Genomic DNA, 18,445 nt, shown 5'->3' with positions numbered 1-18,445 from the left:
GGAGAATGGGGGACCATAATATGGGGGGAGGAATAGGGGGCACAAAGAATCCTGATGTGTGGGGTAGGTTGGGGGGGCCCTGCTATGACGGGAGGAGGAAATGGGGGCAAAGACAGAGCTCCTGTCATGGGTGTGGGAAATTGGGGACCCTGGTATTAGGGAGGGGAGAAGGGCTGCACACAAATCCCAGCCGAAAAAGCTTGGGGAAGTTGCAAGGAGTCCCTGGAATGGAGGGGGATGGGAGGATGGTACACAGGGAGCTTGTGGGATGGAATGGAGGGATGGAAGGAATCACTAGTATGTAAATAAGATCCATGAAGTGTGCAACCCTCTAGTACATAAAGTATGTTACTGCATCAGAGCAAATACAACACTTTATACATGAATTTCCCCTTTCTGTTACTTAAAGTGTGTGCTTCACTTTAAGCATATGAGTAGCCCCACTGGAATCAACAGGATTTCTCACATACTGGAAGTTAAACTTGGATTTAAGTGCATTGCTGAGTTGGGGCCTTAATGTATCTCTTTGATGGTACCCTAAAGCCCACAAGTTAATGGACTCCCCTACTCCATCTGCAGGAAGTGCTTTTCAGTGTATTTTAATGATTTGTGGTGTGCACTATAGATGGCTCCAACAATGAGACTTATACCACAGTCTAGTGCATCTTCTGATTAGGAAATATTTCCTGATATATATCCTAAATTTTCCATTGCTCAGTTTCACCTCATTACTCCTAGGTGCATGAATATTCTAGTTCCAGACAGGCTGGTGTTTTATACAGGATTATCATCTCCCTGCTTCATGTTGTAATGCTTCTGTACAGACAGTCTCAAAGTTAAAACACTGGCATTTTCTGCTACCACACTGCATTACAAGCACATGTTTAATTTGCTATCTGCTTTCATTCCTTGGGGTTTCTTTTCCTCCTCGTTTCTTTTTTTTTCTTCTGACATTACTGTGTTTAAAGTATGCCTCTCCCACTGAAAAAGATTCCTCAGAGATTTTGAGCTAGGGCTCAGTTCTGCAGGCCCATTGCACATAAAACCCTGCTGAAGGCAGCGTGACAGAGCACTTGCTGAATCAGACCCTTAACTTGCTTTTTTTCAATCTCATTTTATGTTTTTCCCTACACTTCCGATCTCTCTAGACCCTGTATTACTCATTGATACATTACAGCAGATACTTCTTTATCCTTAATCAGAAGTAAATCATATCAGAATCTGGGGCGGAAAAATCTTTAAAACACTAAATATTTCCTTGGGAGGCAAAATATTTAAAACACCAGATTCAAACACCTTTTGGACTTTTGACTCACATTTTACCAATATTATTTTCTTCCCATGAAAGCTTAGTAAGTCTCTTACAGCAGGAAATTTGTTTCATCTGTAGCAACGGATGGAATGAAATCCACACAGAACAAATGTTAAGTGCTTTTCCATGAAGGAAAGATTTTGCTGACCTTTGGAAAGATTTATTTTTATCTCTATATTTATTTGTTGGTGGGCTAATATGGTCTCTATTAATGACGTCCTTATTGATTTTTTTTTTGTGGGGCAGGGGATTCTTATGCTGGGTGGTGTATGCACAAATTTGCTTGAATTTAAATTATTTTAAATATCAGTGGAATATTTTTATAATTTATGATGTACAATAACTTGATTACAAGTTTCCACACCTGAAGGATAAGTTATGCTCTTCAATAAAGGAAAGAGGCTTGAACAGAATGCTGTAATCAGTGGCGTTTCTTTCAGCTATGAGCAATTGCAAAAGCAAGGCTGGTCGACTTGGAGAACTTTGCAAGCATTAATTAATTAAGACTTACAACATTCATGTGAGGTAGAGCTTCTTGTTTTACAGATGGGGAGTGAGGCACAGATAGAATTAAGTGTCCCATGTTTACGCAGTGAATTAGTACCAAAGACAGATCCCAAGAAACCTGGTTCCAAGTCCCCTGGTGAACTCCCTTCCATAATATCAGCAGCTGAATCCTTGCTTGGTTTACTGAAATGGAATTAATCTTACCTTGCAATGAATTGAATATTGCGAAGAGGTACATGAAAGGGAGATGTAAGGGGCCCCATGCAAAAAAGGCAAAACCCCATGTCATGCCCAACAGGAAGGTCAGGCTGACCATGCTACGAAGATTCCTGAGGACCTCTTCCCGCAGGGTCCGATTGCTTCGTTTCCCATTCCTCCCACAGATCTGCACCATCACCACCACGAACATGGCTATGTTCATAAGAAACATAATTCCAAAGTAACCAGCACAAGTCACATAAAAGACAACCTTATCCTTGATCCAGCAGCTGTTTTTAAGAACAAAACAAAAAACAGTCATTCTTAGATACTAATAACTATGCTCCTCTTTAGTTATTTAAATCATTACATGTAAAACTAATCTACATCTATCTCCACTGCTGTCCTGTGGAACAACCAAAACCTTTGACCATTTTATTTCTTTACGCAGGGTGAAGCTCCAGGGCATCTATGAGTAACTAAGGAACACACTGGTATCTTGCCTGGTACCTGAGGGATGTACCTACTGTATATAAAATTCATGTTTACTATATAGATGTAGCCTTTGGGAACTACAGTCCCACTATGCAATGCTCTACCATAATCTGAGGTGGCTTCAGGCTCAAGATAGAACACTGTGTATTGGTGTAACAAACTGGCAGCATACACATGCTCACAGCTCTCAGATGGTACTGAAACTTGGACCGCCAGCATAAAAACTCAGCTCTCTACTACTTGAGCTTAAGAAAGTAACATTCTGGGTGATCTTTGGGGCTAGCCACTAGACAATCATGATCACAGGCACTAGGCCAGGGATCAGTTGCGCCTATGTTGCTCATTCCTTTAGCTGCAAATGGCTGCCTGAGAGAACTGGAATGTTTAACATGAAGTTTTAATGAGAAGATATAATGGCATTTTTTTCAATGTGTTGTTTTATCATGCAAGACATTGATAATATGATAAGATACAGTCAGTGAGAAAATAAGCTTCTCTGAGATTGTTTGGGATGTCTACATAAAAATGTGAAAGACAGAAGTGCTAAGTGGCTTACATTGTGAAAAGGCCTTTCATTTACAAAGGAAACATGATTGTTAAGCAACGTCTTGCTCCCTTCCCCCCAAACAATCTTTCGTTTTCATCAAAAAGTGAAAAACTTAAGACAAAACCAAACACAGTATTATTATTATTTTGTTAAGCTATGAGTTATTCACTTTCAGCAGCATAGGGATATTTTGTACATAGCTTTTGGTAAAGTAGGATTTCTTCTGATTTTCTCAGAGCTTTTAGAAGGCTTCAGAAGCAAACAATTTAGAACAGAGGTGAACAAACTTTTTGGCCTGAGAGCCATATCTGGGTATGGAAATTGTATGGTGGGTCATGAATGCTCTCAAAATTGAGGGTTGGGGTGTGGGAGGGGGTAAGGGTTCTGGCTGAGAGTGCAGGCTCTGGGGTGGAGCTAGAAATGAGGAGTTCAGGGTGAGGGAGGGGCAGCATGTCCCTTCTCCAGCTCCTACGCAAAGGGGCGGCCAGGCAGCTCCCATTGGCTGCAGTTCCCAGGCAATGGGAGCTGTGGATGCAGTGCTTGGGGCAGAGGCAGCGTTTGGAGCCCCTTGGCTGCCCCTGTGTAGGAGCTGGAGAGGGACATGCCGCTGCTTCCAGAAGCCACACAGAGTCACAGTATGCGCGGAGCGGGACAAGCCCCTGACCCCACTCCTTGGCTGAAGCACTGCATCGGGGTAAGCCCAGGACCCTGCTCCCTGATGGGAGCTCGAGGGCCACATTAAAATGTCTGAAGGGCCAGATGTGGCCCCCTGGGCTGTAGTTTGCCCACCCCTGATTTAGAAGATAATGATCACACCCTCTTCTTGTTCTTTATCTACAAACTTTATGAGACAATTAATGAGTGCCAGTTTGGCCACTCCCAAATCCTTTGCAAAATGCAAACACAGAACTGTAACAGATTTTTTTTAAATTACTTACAAATCATCTCCTCCTTGCTCTTTAGCATCTCTGCCATATACAACTTTGCCATAGATACGACTTGCATTTGTATTTGTGCTTGCTAATACAATTGCTACCACTAGCGCAGGTAAACCTGTAATACAAGAGACAGCTATTGTATTTTTGTTTTCAAAACCCAAAGCATCTGAAACTTCCAGACAACACTGCATTACTGATGATCAAAAAAGCTGAAAATATTTGCTTTAGCATAGAGTACTTGAGGTAGCCACATAACTCTAGAGCTGTCCATGACGTACCACAGCATGGAAGAACCACATGAAATAAATGATTTATCACAAATTATATAAATGTCAAATCTCCATCTAAGGATCTCAAAGTACTTTAAGCATTAAGAAATTAAGGGATAAATATTATTATTACACATGGGGAAAGTAAAGTAAAAATGTTCAACCCTGATTGCTTAAAGTTAGGCTCCCAAATCCATACACAGGCATGTCAATTAAAGCAGTCTGATTTTTAGAGGTGCTGAGCACTAACTAGTTCTATTGAAATCAGCAGGAGCTACAAGTGCACAATCCCTTTAAAAACTGGCCCTCTTTTCTTTAGATGTGTAACATTAGACTCCTAGTTTGAAAGTGTTGCTGGAAGCACAGAAAGGTTGAGACTAATGATCAGGTTGCAGTGATTTTTCAGAAGGGCCAAGCACCCAAATCAAGCCACTTACTTAGGTATCTAAATATGGATTTAGGTGCCTAATTGTAGGCACTCATGTTTGACAATGTTGGCTTAAATGACTTGCCTAAGGTCATACAAGAAGTTCACAGAGAGCTGGAGACCCCATGGTTCCTGGCTCCCAGGCCAACTATCCTTGTATAGGAAAACAGCTTGTGTATCTTTTATTCCTTCAGCTACAATGTAAAGCTGTGCAGTTTGTATTTTTACAAAACTCAATATCCTCTTATATCCTTCATCTACACCCCTACATAAATAGAAGTTCCACATACTTTTTTTCTATGTAATATAAAGCGAATGTAGTGCTAGAGAAAGGTGCTGGACTGACAGCTATATTGAATCCCTCTGTCCACAGAGATACAGCACAAGCAGCATCAGTGTAAGACTCTCATACTATGCTGTTAATGTGTTTCATCCCTGTTGTCATAAACAGATAGCTAAAGGTTAATGTTTCTTTTACCTGTAAAGGGTTAACAAAGGGAACCGGATTTTTCAAAGTGAGGGAGGGAACTTCTGGGTGTGTTTTGTCTTTGTTCTGCCTGTTTGTTTTCTCTCGGCTATGAGGGAAGAGCTTTTTTTTTTTTCTATCTCCAAGCTTCTTTCTACCCTTCTGTTCCCAAGTTTGTTGAGTACACAAAGGAAAAGCAATAGGTTGTATGGTATTTTGTTATTACATGGTGGATGCGGGAATGTTTATAATTGATATCTTATTGAAATAAGGCTGATTAATTTCATTATTGTCTTTTAGCAATAGCCCTGTGTTATGTCACTTGATGGCATGATCATGTCATGTGTTTTTTCTTTCTTTTTATATTAAAGCTTTTCTTTTAAAACTTGAGTTGGATTTTCTTTTCCTAGTTAAGAGCAGAGGGAATAGGAATCTCTGTGCCGGAAGACTGTTCCTCACTCTCAGGGACAGACGCGGAGGGGGAGAGAAGAGGGGGGGAAGGTAAATCGTCCTCTCTGTTTTGTGGTTTTCAAGGATTGAAGCAGGGAAATCTCCCTATTATCGCCCAGGGCTGGGAAAAATCTGGGAGGAAGTAAAGAGCAGGAAGGGAAGTGGGTTATTTCCCTTTGTTGGAGGCTCAGGGCATCTAAGTCTTGGGGGTCCCCCAGGGAAAGGTTTGGGGAGACCAGAGAGTTTATCAGGTACTCAGAATCCTGATTGGTGGCAGCAAGATAAGATCCAAGCTGGTAATTAAGCTTGGAGGTTCATGCTAAGCACCCAGATTTTGGACACTAAGGTCCAGATTTGGGACAGAGGCTTATTATACCTGTGTTGGAGAAATTACTCCTAAGGGTCAGTTTCACAGACTATTCAATCCTTGTCCTCTCTGCTGAGACTGCCAGCAAGGGTGCCAGTCATGAGGGTTATTTTTACTATATGGAACTTGCCAACTAGGAACTGGACTGTGATCACCACTCTGTTCACGAGGCTAATGGTTTTGTGTTGCTCTGTATTATTTTGAACACAACAGCTGCATTCAAGCAGCATGTCTGGCAGAAACCAAAGGGCCCTGCTATAGAAAAACATGAAAAGCCTTCTTTCATGAATCTTAGTTATTTTTCAGTAATACATTTTACTTGTGGTTGAGGCATTGGAGGGAGGCTCAGTAAATCTTGTTTTGATTCCTTTCAACATTTCATTTAACAATTTAGTGAAGTTTACTAAAACAAACAGAAGAGTACAAAACATAAAAAAAAAAAACCTGGAAAAATTTCATTTCACTTTGGCTTAAACATTTTGTTCAACCTGAAATTTTTTCCTCCTGCATTTTTCAGTTTTGCCACTGAACCAAAAAAATCAATTATTAACTCAGCTCTAATGTTTATCGAGTGCCTAGTGCAATGGACTTATAACCTCACTTGGGGTCTCTTGGCACTGCTGGAATGCATAACAATACATAATTTAAAAATATACACTGTCTAAGAAATACATCTTCTCACACATACCCCAGCCAATAATGCAAAATTTCAGTATGTATCGCCGTATGTAGGTGTTGAACACTTTTACTAGAGCAATATACATGTGGACTGCTTCCAGTCCCATCCACGTAAAGGTGGCCAGAAGGAAAAAGTGCAAAAGGGATGCAACAGCTATGCAGAGGCCTTCTATGTTGAATGATGCAATCCAACCATCAAGCAGGAAGACCAGGTTGAGAAAGAGCAGGGCTGTGCTCAAGTTCATTAAGATTTTGGAGGGGTAATCTCTTCGTAACTTCCTAGAGAGACAAAAACAGAGGCATATGTTAAGTAGCCAAAATGTACTGAGGTATTTATAGCAGCCGTGGTTACCAATTTACAATTTACAGAGTTATCCCTAAGCCATTCTGCCATTTCCGTAGGATGTTTTCAGAATTGTTATATAGATGGGATATCTTCATTTCACTTCCCCTCTCTACCGAAAGTCTCCAGCTTGAAAGGGCTGGATTTTTCCTGTTATATTTAGGAACTACGAGGCCTAAACAGGGAGTTTAAAAAAAAAGACTGAGCAACATGTTGGTAGATTTTTAAAATATATAAAAGGACACATTATGCCCCTCAAGAAGATTATTTGAGACCAAGATTCTGCTACTTTGCCCAGCCTGAGCAACATGAAGTGGCCAGGCTAGGAAGAGAGAATCTGGGCTTGGGCCTCTTTGTAAGAAACATTCCATGTCTAACAGTGGAGCACAGTGGTGTTCAGCCACTTTTTGTGAGACACATAGACGTCCCAACCCAATTAAACAAAATATCCTGGCCTCTGGTTAGCTTGTTTATTTATTACAAACAAAATATTTGTTTTGAATTGTTTTTGACAGCACAAATACTTACTCAAAAGCAATATATGTCAGAAGAGTTGCAGCTGAAAATATGGCAGATATCCCACAACCAATGTAGGTGATAAAGGTGAGGACTTTGTTATTTTGTGGATCTATTTGTGAAGCAGTTCCCTGGAGGTCCTACATGAGAGAAGAGGAAGAGGCTTAAGTTGCAGCAAACTCCTTTTTTATGAGCATGACACTGTTTGGTGGTGCAAAGTCAAGCAAAAATTCAAGAACACTTAGGCAATATCTATATAATCCCAATGCTAGAGGTTGAGTTTACTGGATATTTAGTATATAGTTGTCACACATCCAACTTCCTTCCCAAATCCCTTGACAACATTGTGCCATAAGAGGAGGTTACTTACCTGTAACTGGAGGTTCTTCAAAATGTATGGTCCCTATCTGTATTCCATTGAGGGTTATGCATCTGCACCATGTGCCTGGAGTTAGAGAATTTAAAAAGTAGTGCCCGTTGGTCCACACATATGCCATGGCTTACCTAGTGCTCCTGTCCCAGGCAATAAAGAGTGAGTGGACCAATTGCATTTCTAGTTCCTTCACCACCACGAATACAGCAGATCCATAGGAGAGGGGAAGGAGGGTGGGACATGGAATACAGCTAAAGACCACACATCTCAAAGATCCTCAAATTACATGGAAGTAACCACCTCTTCTTCTTTGAGTAATGATCCATATTGTATTCCACTGAGGTTGATGAACAAGCAGCACCTATGGGAGAAGAGGTGCGAGGATAAGGATGGAACAGTAGTATGAAGGACTGCCATACCAAAGGAGGAATCCACTGCTGATTATTGCATAGCAGTCATAATGCATAGCAAAGATCTGTAGAGAACTCCACATGGCCGCTCTACATATGTCAATGAGCGGCACATTCTGAAGGGAGCCGAGGTCAAAGCCTGGTCAAAGCCAGGTGGAGATGGCCTGTCCCTTGATTCTCTCTGCTATTGCAATAAATAGTCTACAGGACTTCCTGATTGGTTTAATTCTCTGCAATACAGAGCTCGTCGAATATGGAGGGAATGGAGTCAACATTCCTCTGCAGATGCATGTCATTTCAGAAAGAAAACAAGTAAGTGAATGGCTTGATGTATGTGAAATTGAGCAACCACCTATGGTAAGAACTTGGGGTGTAGTTGTAGGGAGACTTCATCTCTGTGGAAAACCATGAAAGGTGGGTCCGAGATCATAGTATTGACATAGCCATCTCTTCTCAAGGAAGTGGTAGCAACAAGGAAGGCAACTTTCATGGAAAGGAGGGACATAGAGCATGACGCTAAAGGTTTGAAGGGAGTCTTCGTTAGCACAGAGAGAACAAAATTCAGGTGCCATTGAGGAGCTATCAGTTAGTGACAGGTTCTGATGGCAGTTAGTGGATGTGTGAAGATAGAGAAACCTTCTACTGGAGGGTGGAATGTGCTAATCACCACCAGGTGTACTTTCAGAGAATTGAAGGCAAAACCCAGAATTTGACAGAACGTGGTCCAATATGAGGGGGATCCTTCCGCACTGATTCTGGTAAATCACCTTTTTGTTGATCCCATGATGAAAAACGTCACTACTTGTCCTGATAACAACACCTGGTGCAGTCCTTCCTGCCGCTAGAAAGGATATCCTGTACAGATGAAGAGCATGTTCATTCTAAGGCAGATGCCCATCCAAATACCATGCTCTGAAGTGTAGTGCATGTGGATTGGGATGTCTGATCTTCCCTCTGTGGGGAGGGATAGCTCAGTGGTTTGAGCATTAGCCTGCTAAACCCAGGGTTGTGAGCTCAATCCTTGAGGGGCCCATTTAAGGATCTGGGGCAAAATCAGTACTAGGTTCTGCTAGTGAAGGTAGGGAACTGGACTCAATGGCTTTTCAAGGTCCCTTCAAGTTCTGTGAGCTACGTATAGCTCCATATATTATATTATAATGGGTCAGCAGATCTTGACAGATGGAGATGAAAACTGGTGAGCAGGATGACATGTGGAGAATATCAGAACCAGAATTTGTCTAGGCCAGCAGGGAGTGATCAGAATTACCATTGCTCTGTCTCATTGAATCTTGTGCAGTACTTGAGGTAGGAGCAGTAATGGAGGAAGGGGATAGTTGGTCTGACCAAAGGAGCAGAACGGTGACTGAGGGCTCCCCTGGAGCAATATGTTGTGTATTTGCTGTTCACCTGTGAAGTGAATGGTCTCAGGTTGGGGTCTCCCATGGAGTGAAAATGTTGTGTGTACTACTGAATCAGAATGTCTGCTGAGTGAATCAGTGAATACATTCAGTGTCCCATAAAGATAGGCTAAGGACAAGAGGATCTGGTGATTGATGTATCAATTACAGAGATTGAGCACTTGTGCATACAGCACAGATCTTCTCTCTCTCTCTGTTTGTTGATGTAAAAGCCACTGGTGATGCTGTCTGACATGATGAGACCATCATGGGAGCATATGAAGGGAAGGAAGGATTGGCATGCTCTTCTCACAGCTCAGAGCTCCAGGATGTTTATGTGCATCCTGGATTCTCTGGGAGTCCATTTTCCTTGAGCCATGTGGTCACTGAAATGAGCCCCCCAGCTCACCAGGGATGTCAGTGATAATCATCTTCTCTGGTGAGGCAGAAAAAAAGGGAACCTTCACACATACCGGATGTGGGTCTGTCCACCATTGGAGGTATAATAGCACTTTGGCGGGGACTGTCAGCATGGAAGCCATGGAGTGGCAGTTTAGCAAGTAAATGGACTGGAGCCATGTCTGGAGGCAGTGAAGATGGAGTTGTGCAAAGGAGGTCACGTAAGTACATGAAGCCATGTAGCCGAGGATGGACAGGCAAGTCCTGGAACACACTGATTGTTCACATTGTGAGTTCTGTCCATAACCAGTGGACAGTTTCCAGGCAAGAAAGCTCATGCTGAGACCAAACTTATGATAGCCCCTATGAAGTCCAGGGACTGCAAAGGGTTTAGGATCGATTTCTCTACGTTGACACTGACGCTGAGGGACAAAAGGAGGTTGATTAACATGGGTTGACACATGGGTTTATTGCCTGGACCTTGTGGCTAGAAGCCAATCGTTGAGATATCGAAACACGAGTACACCATAATGTCTGATATAGGTCGCTATGATGGAAAAAAACTTTGGTGAAGACTCTGGGAGTGGTGGCTATTCCAAATGGAAGCACTCTGTACTGGAAATGGTGGGTACCCACTGTGAATCTCAGGAAATGTTTGTGGGCCAGATGAATATTGATGTGAAAGTAAGCATCCTTCATAAAGAGCCAGTGTGAACATACAAAACTTGAGCTTGTGGATGAAGTGATTGATGTGCCAGAGAGTGGGGACTGGTCTCCATCCACCTTTCTTCAGAGCAGAATCCCATTCCCTGATATTTTGGGAGAATGTGTTCTATTGGTCCCTGTTGTAACAAGGAGTTTCTCTCTTGGGGAAGAATGGTGTCATGAGAGTGGTCTCTGATGGGATAGAGAAGTCTTGGAGGAGGTAGCAAGATAAACTTGATTGTATAGTGATGGTGGATAATGTCCAGCACCCATTCTGTCCATTGTTATTGCACTTCAATTGTGGGAAAAGAGTGCTAAATGACCCCCAAAGGGTATAGGAAGGTTGTGAGGTGATAGACATAGAGGTTGGTGGCTTTCAGGCTTGCATCACAAATACCTCTTGGCTGGAGGTTGCAGCTGTAACATCAAAGCCTGCAAGGGGGGCCCTGGGAGGCAAGACCTCTGTGCCTTCTGACATTTTCTTGAAGGCTCATGTCATAAACAGATAGCTAAGGGTTAATGTTTCTTTTACCTGTAAAGGGTTAACAAAGGGAACCAAACACCTGACCAGAGGATCAATCAGAAAACCGGATTTTTTAAAAGCTATGGGGAGGGAAAGTTTGGGTCTTGGTCTTTTGTCTGTCTCTCGGCTATGGGAGGCTTTTTCCTATCTTCAAGCTTCTAATCTTCAGTTTCAAAGTTGTGAGTACAAAGGTAGCAAAACAATAGGCTTTTATATGTTTTGTTTTGTATTTATATGTGTGTAGTTTGCTGGAATCTTTAAATTGTATCTCTTTTTGAATAAGTCTGTTTATTCATATTTTTCTTTTAAGTAATAGCCCTGTGTATTGTCAACTTAATGCATGGATCACATGTTTCATGTTTTTTTTCATCTTTTTTTTTATTATTAAAGCTTTCTTTTAAGACTGGTGTTTGAGTTTTTCCTCTTTTCCTCTCTTGGGGTATCGCCATCGGGTAGGTTGGACTAAGAACGAAGGAGAAAGTTGGGAATTCTCTTGTGTATAGATCTACGGAAGGGTAAAGTGCTTCTGCTGCCACACGATATCAATCACCAGAGAATGGTGGGGGGCGGGGGAAAGAGAGAGAACAATTGTTTCCTGTATGAGGGCAGTGTGTTTGTCTCTCTTTGTGGAATAGAGGAGAACATCTTCTTGGTATTGTGATGTAGAATTCAATAAGTAAACTCAGGTTACGGCCAGCACGAGAAGGAAAGTTCTGCGGTGGATGACAGAAAGGGGGACTATGCGAGGGAATCGGGTGTAATTTCCCCTTGTTGTGAGATAGCAAAATAAAACCCGAAAGTATCTCGAAGTCTTGGGGTCACCTCCAGGGAAGGTTTTGGGGAGGACCAGCACCGAGGGAGCCCAAACCCCTCGGAATTTTTGGAATGTCCGCAGCAAAGAGCAACATCTTGAGCTGTAATAAGCTAAAAGCCCCTTAAGGGTTCAGCTAGCTTTCTCAGGTTTTGAACCTAAGGTTTCAAATCGAGTAAGGAGAAGCTACGACAGGCTCATAAGTTCTGAGAGTAGAATTGAGGAGATCTATAGATGTTTGGAAATAGGGTCGTTGGGCGGTGGAATTTTTGCTGTCGAGAGTGCAGGAAGGTAAGATACCCCACGGATCAAGTACAAAGGGTTGCCCTGGAATCCCTTGAGCATATGCAGCTATTCATTCCATTGAAACTCCTAGCCTCTGTTAAATAAGAAAAAAAAAAAAAATCGTAAAATTGAATATCAATAAATAAAAAAAATGGGATTCATTTGAGAGTAAGCTTCAAGAGTGTTTCTGTATCTCCCAGGGAAACCAGAAGAATTGGAACCAAACTCCCCATCATACTAGTCTGTACGCCAGGCATATGGGGTCTGGAAGAAGTACCTGCGCAAGGCAGACATAACTGACTGTGCCAAATTGGAAAGGGCCATTCTCTGGGCCACCAGCTTCCCTTCTCAAATCCAAGCGCCTCAAAACAAGCTGACCATGTTGTGGCGAGCTATCAAATAAAGTTTCCTCTATTTACTGTAATTCTCCTCCGAGCAATACAGTCCTGAATGTCTGCAATCACTCCAGATGAGGAGAGGAAGCTGTAGCGTCACCACCTGGTCTGGAGATGAAGACGAAAATCTGCCGCTGGTTTCACAGTGCCATTGCTGGAATTGAGACTAATGCGAATTCCTCCTAACCCTCAGATTTGAACGCCTGCCTGAAAGATTTCCCTTAAAAGGGAGGCAGACAAGTTCCTACAGATCGGACCAGGTGCCAAAGGAGGGGTACTCTTTGACCAGTATCCAACAATAAAATGCCAATAGGCTGGGTCTGAGGGGTTGTGGGAAGGCTCCATGGCATGGGAATACCAATGGTTCCAAGGGTTGAGGTGGTAGATGTGCTGCCCAGTGTACAGATTCTAAGAGGTGCAGAGGAACTGGGATGAAACACAGGCGGTTCTTCTCCGGTTCTGAATGCGTTAGAAAGAGGAGAAGGACCCCTGGTATCCGCAACGGCAAGTACATCAGGCGGTGGAAAAGCATAGCATATCAATGCAGAGATGAGGGATTCCTACGAAGGCCAAGTCCAGCGGTGGGAGAATATGATCTCTTTAGAAAATGGAAGGGACCCGATGGAGGGGGTGACTCTGGGTCCATCAATGCAAAAATGCATAGTACGAAACCGCTAGCAAAACATTCCCGTAACATCCTGAGTTGGCCAACAATCTGGAATAACTCCCTGGAGTAAAAGAGACTCCTTTCCGGGATCAGTGGCCGAGCGGGATTGGTCTTCTTGGAATCTTTGGGGGCGATGCTGGTGTGCTCGCGTGGTACTGAGAAGTTGGTGGCTGGAACTCTGGAGCTAAGGTCATTGCTGTTGTCTTTTTTTCCTCATGGTCTATGCAACTAGCTTGTGCTGTCGTCCATGGCCTCGAACCTGTGGAAAGAGACATCCATCATCCCTTTGATTTGGAGAAGGGAACTTAGTCCTCATGCCTCCATGTCATGGATGTGCTTCTTTACCTCCTGACTAAGCCCCGCCATGGGGTCCATGGGGCTGGTACCTCCGGCACCGGATTTAGACATGGTAGCTGGAGGTGCACTCCTTGCTGAGTCAGGCCGATGCACTGGGGGAGTTCCCTGGCCTGGGTCTGAGTACAGTTTCATGGCGAGCTCCATGATGTGCTGCTGGAGGCAAAGAGCCCGGCCTTCTCAGGTGTGGCTGGGGAAGGACTGGCAAATACTGTACCTGGATGCAATGTGAGCTTCCCCCAGGCAGGAAAGGCAATGACGTTGGCTGTCACTGATCAAGAAGGAGTGCAGGCAGGAGGTGCAGCGTTTGAAGCCTAGACATAGGCTGGACATAGTCCGGTACCCGCACATAGGGTAGGGGGTTGAAAATCTCCCAAAGTCTATCCAAACAAAGTACTAAAAGTATTGACTAATAAAAACTACAATAAAACTGGTAAAACTACTATAGTCTGGTAAACTGCATACAACAATCCTTATTTGAAAGATTGTCAGGGATGAGGACACTGCAAGTTCCGACCAGGACCATGCGGTGGTAAGAAGGAACTGGAGATGCGGTCAGTCCACTCCATCCTTTATCTCCTCGAACAGAAGCATAAGGTGAGTCAGGCACATGCATGGACCAACGGACTTTACTTTTTAAATTTTCTGACTCCGGGCATGGTGCACAAGCATAACCCTCAGTGGAATGCCATAAGGACCATTACTTGAAGTACTGTTACAGCTGGAATCAGCAAATACACATAGGTGTGGTCCTACCAAATTCACAGTCCATTTTGATCAATTTCATAGCCAGAGGGTTTTTAAATTAGTCAATTTCACTTTTTAAGCTATTTACATCTGAAATTTCGTGGTGTTGTTGCTGTGGGGTGCCAACCCAAAAGGTACTCTGAAACAGGTCTGATCTCCCCCTCCCCCCCGAGCTGCCATGCAAGGGAAGGACAAGTCCTGCTCCTCCCCAGGGACTTGCAGCTAGGAGTCAGCTGACTTGGGCACTTCGAGGAGCAGAGGGAGACTGGACCTACCTCCACCTCTCCAGCTCCAGGAACCTCCAGTGCTGGGCTCCCCCTGAGAGTGAGAGTGGCAAGGCCAAGTCCTGTCCCTCCTCAGCCCAGACAGGACTTGCAGCTAAGAGCCTCCTGGCTGTGGCACTTCCAGCAGCCAGTGGGGGATCAGATTTCATGGGGAAGGGCTTATTTCACAGTTTGTGATATGATTTTCACAGCTGTGAAACTGGTAGGGCCCTACACATAGGTCTCTGCTGTTCATTATACTTCATCACCCAGAATTCAAATGGCCTTTTGTAGAAAAATCAATCATTTGCAATTTTCTCATCCTCTCAACCCCTTTATGTTCAGAGGCCCACATGCACCTCTCTTTTACACTGAATGTGTTTAAATTGAATATGCTGCAGGAAATATAACTGTAAATATATTTATATTCAAATTGGCACCATGCTGGAGAATAGGTAAATCACAGAAATTCTCATAACAATAGCTATGTTTAATACAATCTCCTAGGAGATTACATGTGTGTAGGCATCCATGGAACAAATATTTTACTTTCAAACCAACGTTTCAACAGAAAAATTGAAAATTAAATGTGAAAATTCTGGGGACTTTTCACCCTTCTTTTCTGGGTCGACAGAAAAATTCTTCCACTGACCTAGAGCTGTCTCCACAGGGGCTTAGGTTAGCATGACTGCATCGCTCAGCGGTTTGAATTTTTCAAACCCCTGACCAACGTAGTTAAACTGACTTAATTTTCAAGTGTAGACCAGGCCTGAGTATAAGAAACACTACAGCATCTCTGCGATGCAACTGTTAGCAAATGGTCACATTTAATGGAGACTATTCTTTGATAGGCCCTTTACAAAAATTGCTAGCAAATGGGTTTTTAAACTCTAAAAATATGCCATTCTTCACAAGGGAAATGCAAGACTTGCATGCAGTTGTCAATTCATGTGTGTCTGTGTCAGACACTTGTAAGACTGTTTGTTTAAATCCAGAGAACATCCTGTGAAAGTAACTAAATATCTGTGTGGAAATTCAAGCAGGATTATTAAAACAGAAAAAGCATGTAAAAAGTATGTAAAAATCTTCCATTGGAACACAGCCAAAATTCAGAAGACTTCCTTCTCACTTTTTAATGCAACAAAAACATTCAGACTAGGAGAAGGGACTCATTGAACATATCTGAAAGAATGCTCATTTTTCCCTATAAGCATGAGAAGCTAGAATATAATTAGTCTGCAAAAGGACAAAAAGCCTTATGACATTTTTCCTATTTAAATTCAAGCAAGATGTGAACAAAGCAACTATATTATGAGGCTCAGCGAAGCCAAATTTTAAAATATGTGGCTCCCTAGTTCTGTAAATTATCTGCAAGGAAATGATTTTCCTGTTTCCCCTCATTTTATCTCCTGGTATTTCAAATATTTATCATTTTTCTTTTTAAAATATCCTAGTTAAACTGGTTAAATCAAAACACATGTACCTGCACGAGTAGCAAACATCCTCCCTGGAAGAATATTTCTGGAGCCAAGGAATGTTAATGTTAGAGAGAAAGCCGCAGTACAGTGCAATATTGAATAAGGTTGCTAAGGATGTGGGAACTCAGAGAAGATGGGGGATTTTGAAAAGCCATCAGACTTTCTGAAAAGACTGCATATATTTCATAGCTTTCCCTCCTTTTTCTATTTTTTCTTTTAGAAACATTTAGATTCACCCCACTGGTGCAAGGCTATATACATTTCTGGGGGCAACACCACCCCCACAGGAAGATAAACTGTGTTTGCTATGAAGCCCTTCCCTGAGGATTCTGCAAACGAGGCTGCAATAGAGGGTGTTGTTCAAGGTGCCAGGGAGACATGAGTGCTGAAACAGTGCATCCTCCTGGTATTCTGGCTATATCTTCTTCACACCAGTGCCATCCAGTTGGGAGGCTGTGCTGCAGGCCCCTGGAAGAGCAGAATTGGCAATTGCTTTGCACCACCACAAGTTCCCTAAGAATGGATTTTCTTCCAGTAGAGGTGTTGCACCCTGGAATATACTGATTTGAGATTAGTACAGCACAGGGCTGAATCAAACCCATTTACTGAACACAGCCAAGTAAGGATTTTTTTCCTCAATATATAGATTAGTTTATACCTTTTGACATTAAAATATAAATATAAATCTCTTCAAATCTGCAGCCTGTTGCGTCGCAGGATGGGATTTTGTTGTCGTGCTCTTTGGCCTTGACTTTTCCTCTTCAGTGGCATTTCTACCTGATGGCAGGACATATATTTTCCCCTTTCTTTCTCTCTTCCTAATACTAGGGTCCACTCTCTTTGCTCTCTCTTTGTATCTATCCTTCTACATCAGAGTTTTATTTCTCTCTCTCGCCCTCTCTCTAATCCTAGAGCATTTTCTCTTACTTTATCTGCCCTCACAGCCCTACATCTTTCTCTTTTTCAGTTTCCAGCTCTCCACCCTAACCCTCCCTGTCTCTATATAACACTGGCTTCCATCACAGTCTGTAAATTCCCCTCTCTTCTGCAATCTTCTCAGCCTCTCTGCAGACGGAGCCATTAATTCTCAGTGTCAGGTTCTCCTTCCCTTGAGCCGTCCCGGAAACCTCCTGCCACAGAAGTAGGGACTATTTTCTGGCTGGTTTTTGCACATTGCTTTTCTCCCCCACCCAATTTCCTTTGTATAAATCTGTCTTCTGGAGTCTCATCAAAGGCATTCTGGTCTCGCATGACCCTAAACACCACAAATAATTTTTGTTGGCTTGGGCCCTTAAGAAGAATTACAGAAGTGACGGTTATTTAGGATGTCAGCTGACTAACTCGACCCTCGGATCACCTTTTACTGGAGATGAATAAATTGATACATAAAGTCAAATGTTGCTTGTCATTTTAAGTATTTCTTGGAGTGACTCTCTGTTGATGTCAGAGGTTCAGCAGCAATGAGATGGCAGTTGGGGGCAATGACCACAAGGCTTCCCTTTGCCTAGTGTTTAATGCATTATGGCTCTGGGATCTCTAATGTCTTCAGGATCTTATCAATAACATATTTGCTTCAAAAATCATTTTTTTTCTGCTTCAGCATTGGCAGGGTCTGTTTTTGGAATCTGGTTTACTTCCATTGGATAATGGCCTTCTTTTGGATCCAAGTCTGACCACTACCACTCTAGCCCAGAGTTATATTGCAGCCCACAGTACATTATTACTCATTATTTGTGTTGTGATAGCACCCTAGGGACTGAGCCAGGAACAAGACTCATTGTGCTACGTTCTTTTCAGGATTAGCTGTAGGGGAATTTTTATTTTAGAGAAGGTTTCTGTGTAACACTGCAGCTCTGCATCCCTGCCTCTGCAGCTCTCCTGCCCCCCCAACAAAATCATTACATTGTGGTTTCAAATAATCAGCAAACGATGAAGGTGCACTTACCATCAGCACCCCAAAGTGTGTGAGGTGATTGCATAAGCAAACTGTCTCATTCTCGTTTGATTCTGCTTGTACAATGCAGCCTGTGGGGTTCCAGCCGCCATTACCATCTACAGCAATCAAGCAATACAGACACTTACAACTGCAAACGAAACCTCTGCACAATTTCTTTGGCAGCCTTCT

At 42.8% G+C, this 18,445-nt stretch overlaps 1 protein-coding gene across 2 annotated transcripts in view; it reads right to left on the bottom strand.

Moving 5' to 3' along the window:
• ADGRG6 (adhesion G protein-coupled receptor G6) overlaps positions 1–18,445 on the bottom strand; it is a 184,352-nt gene that overhangs the window by 14,870 nt on the left and 151,037 nt on the right. For both annotated transcript variants that reach the window (XM_032795001.2, XM_032795006.1), the window contains 5 exons: positions 18,266–18,372; positions 7,526–7,653; positions 6,665–6,933; positions 3,998–4,112; positions 2,024–2,307 (listed from right to left, as the gene is read on the bottom strand). In XM_032795001.2, the coding sequence (XP_032650892.1) occupies positions 2,024–2,307; positions 3,998–4,112; positions 6,665–6,933; positions 7,526–7,653; positions 18,266–18,372 (903 nt within the window). The remainder of the gene's footprint in view (positions 1–2,023; positions 2,308–3,997; positions 4,113–6,664; positions 6,934–7,525; positions 7,654–18,265; positions 18,373–18,445) is intronic.

Source organism: Chelonoidis abingdonii, chromosome 3, assembly GCF_003597395.2.
Source record: "Chelonoidis abingdonii isolate Lonesome George chromosome 3, CheloAbing_2.0, whole genome shotgun sequence".
NCBI lineage: Eukaryota > Metazoa > Chordata > Testudines > Testudinidae > Chelonoidis > Chelonoidis abingdonii.
The sequence above is the reverse complement of the archived record's forward strand: the minus strand, read 5'-3'. Positions and strand labels throughout refer to the sequence as shown.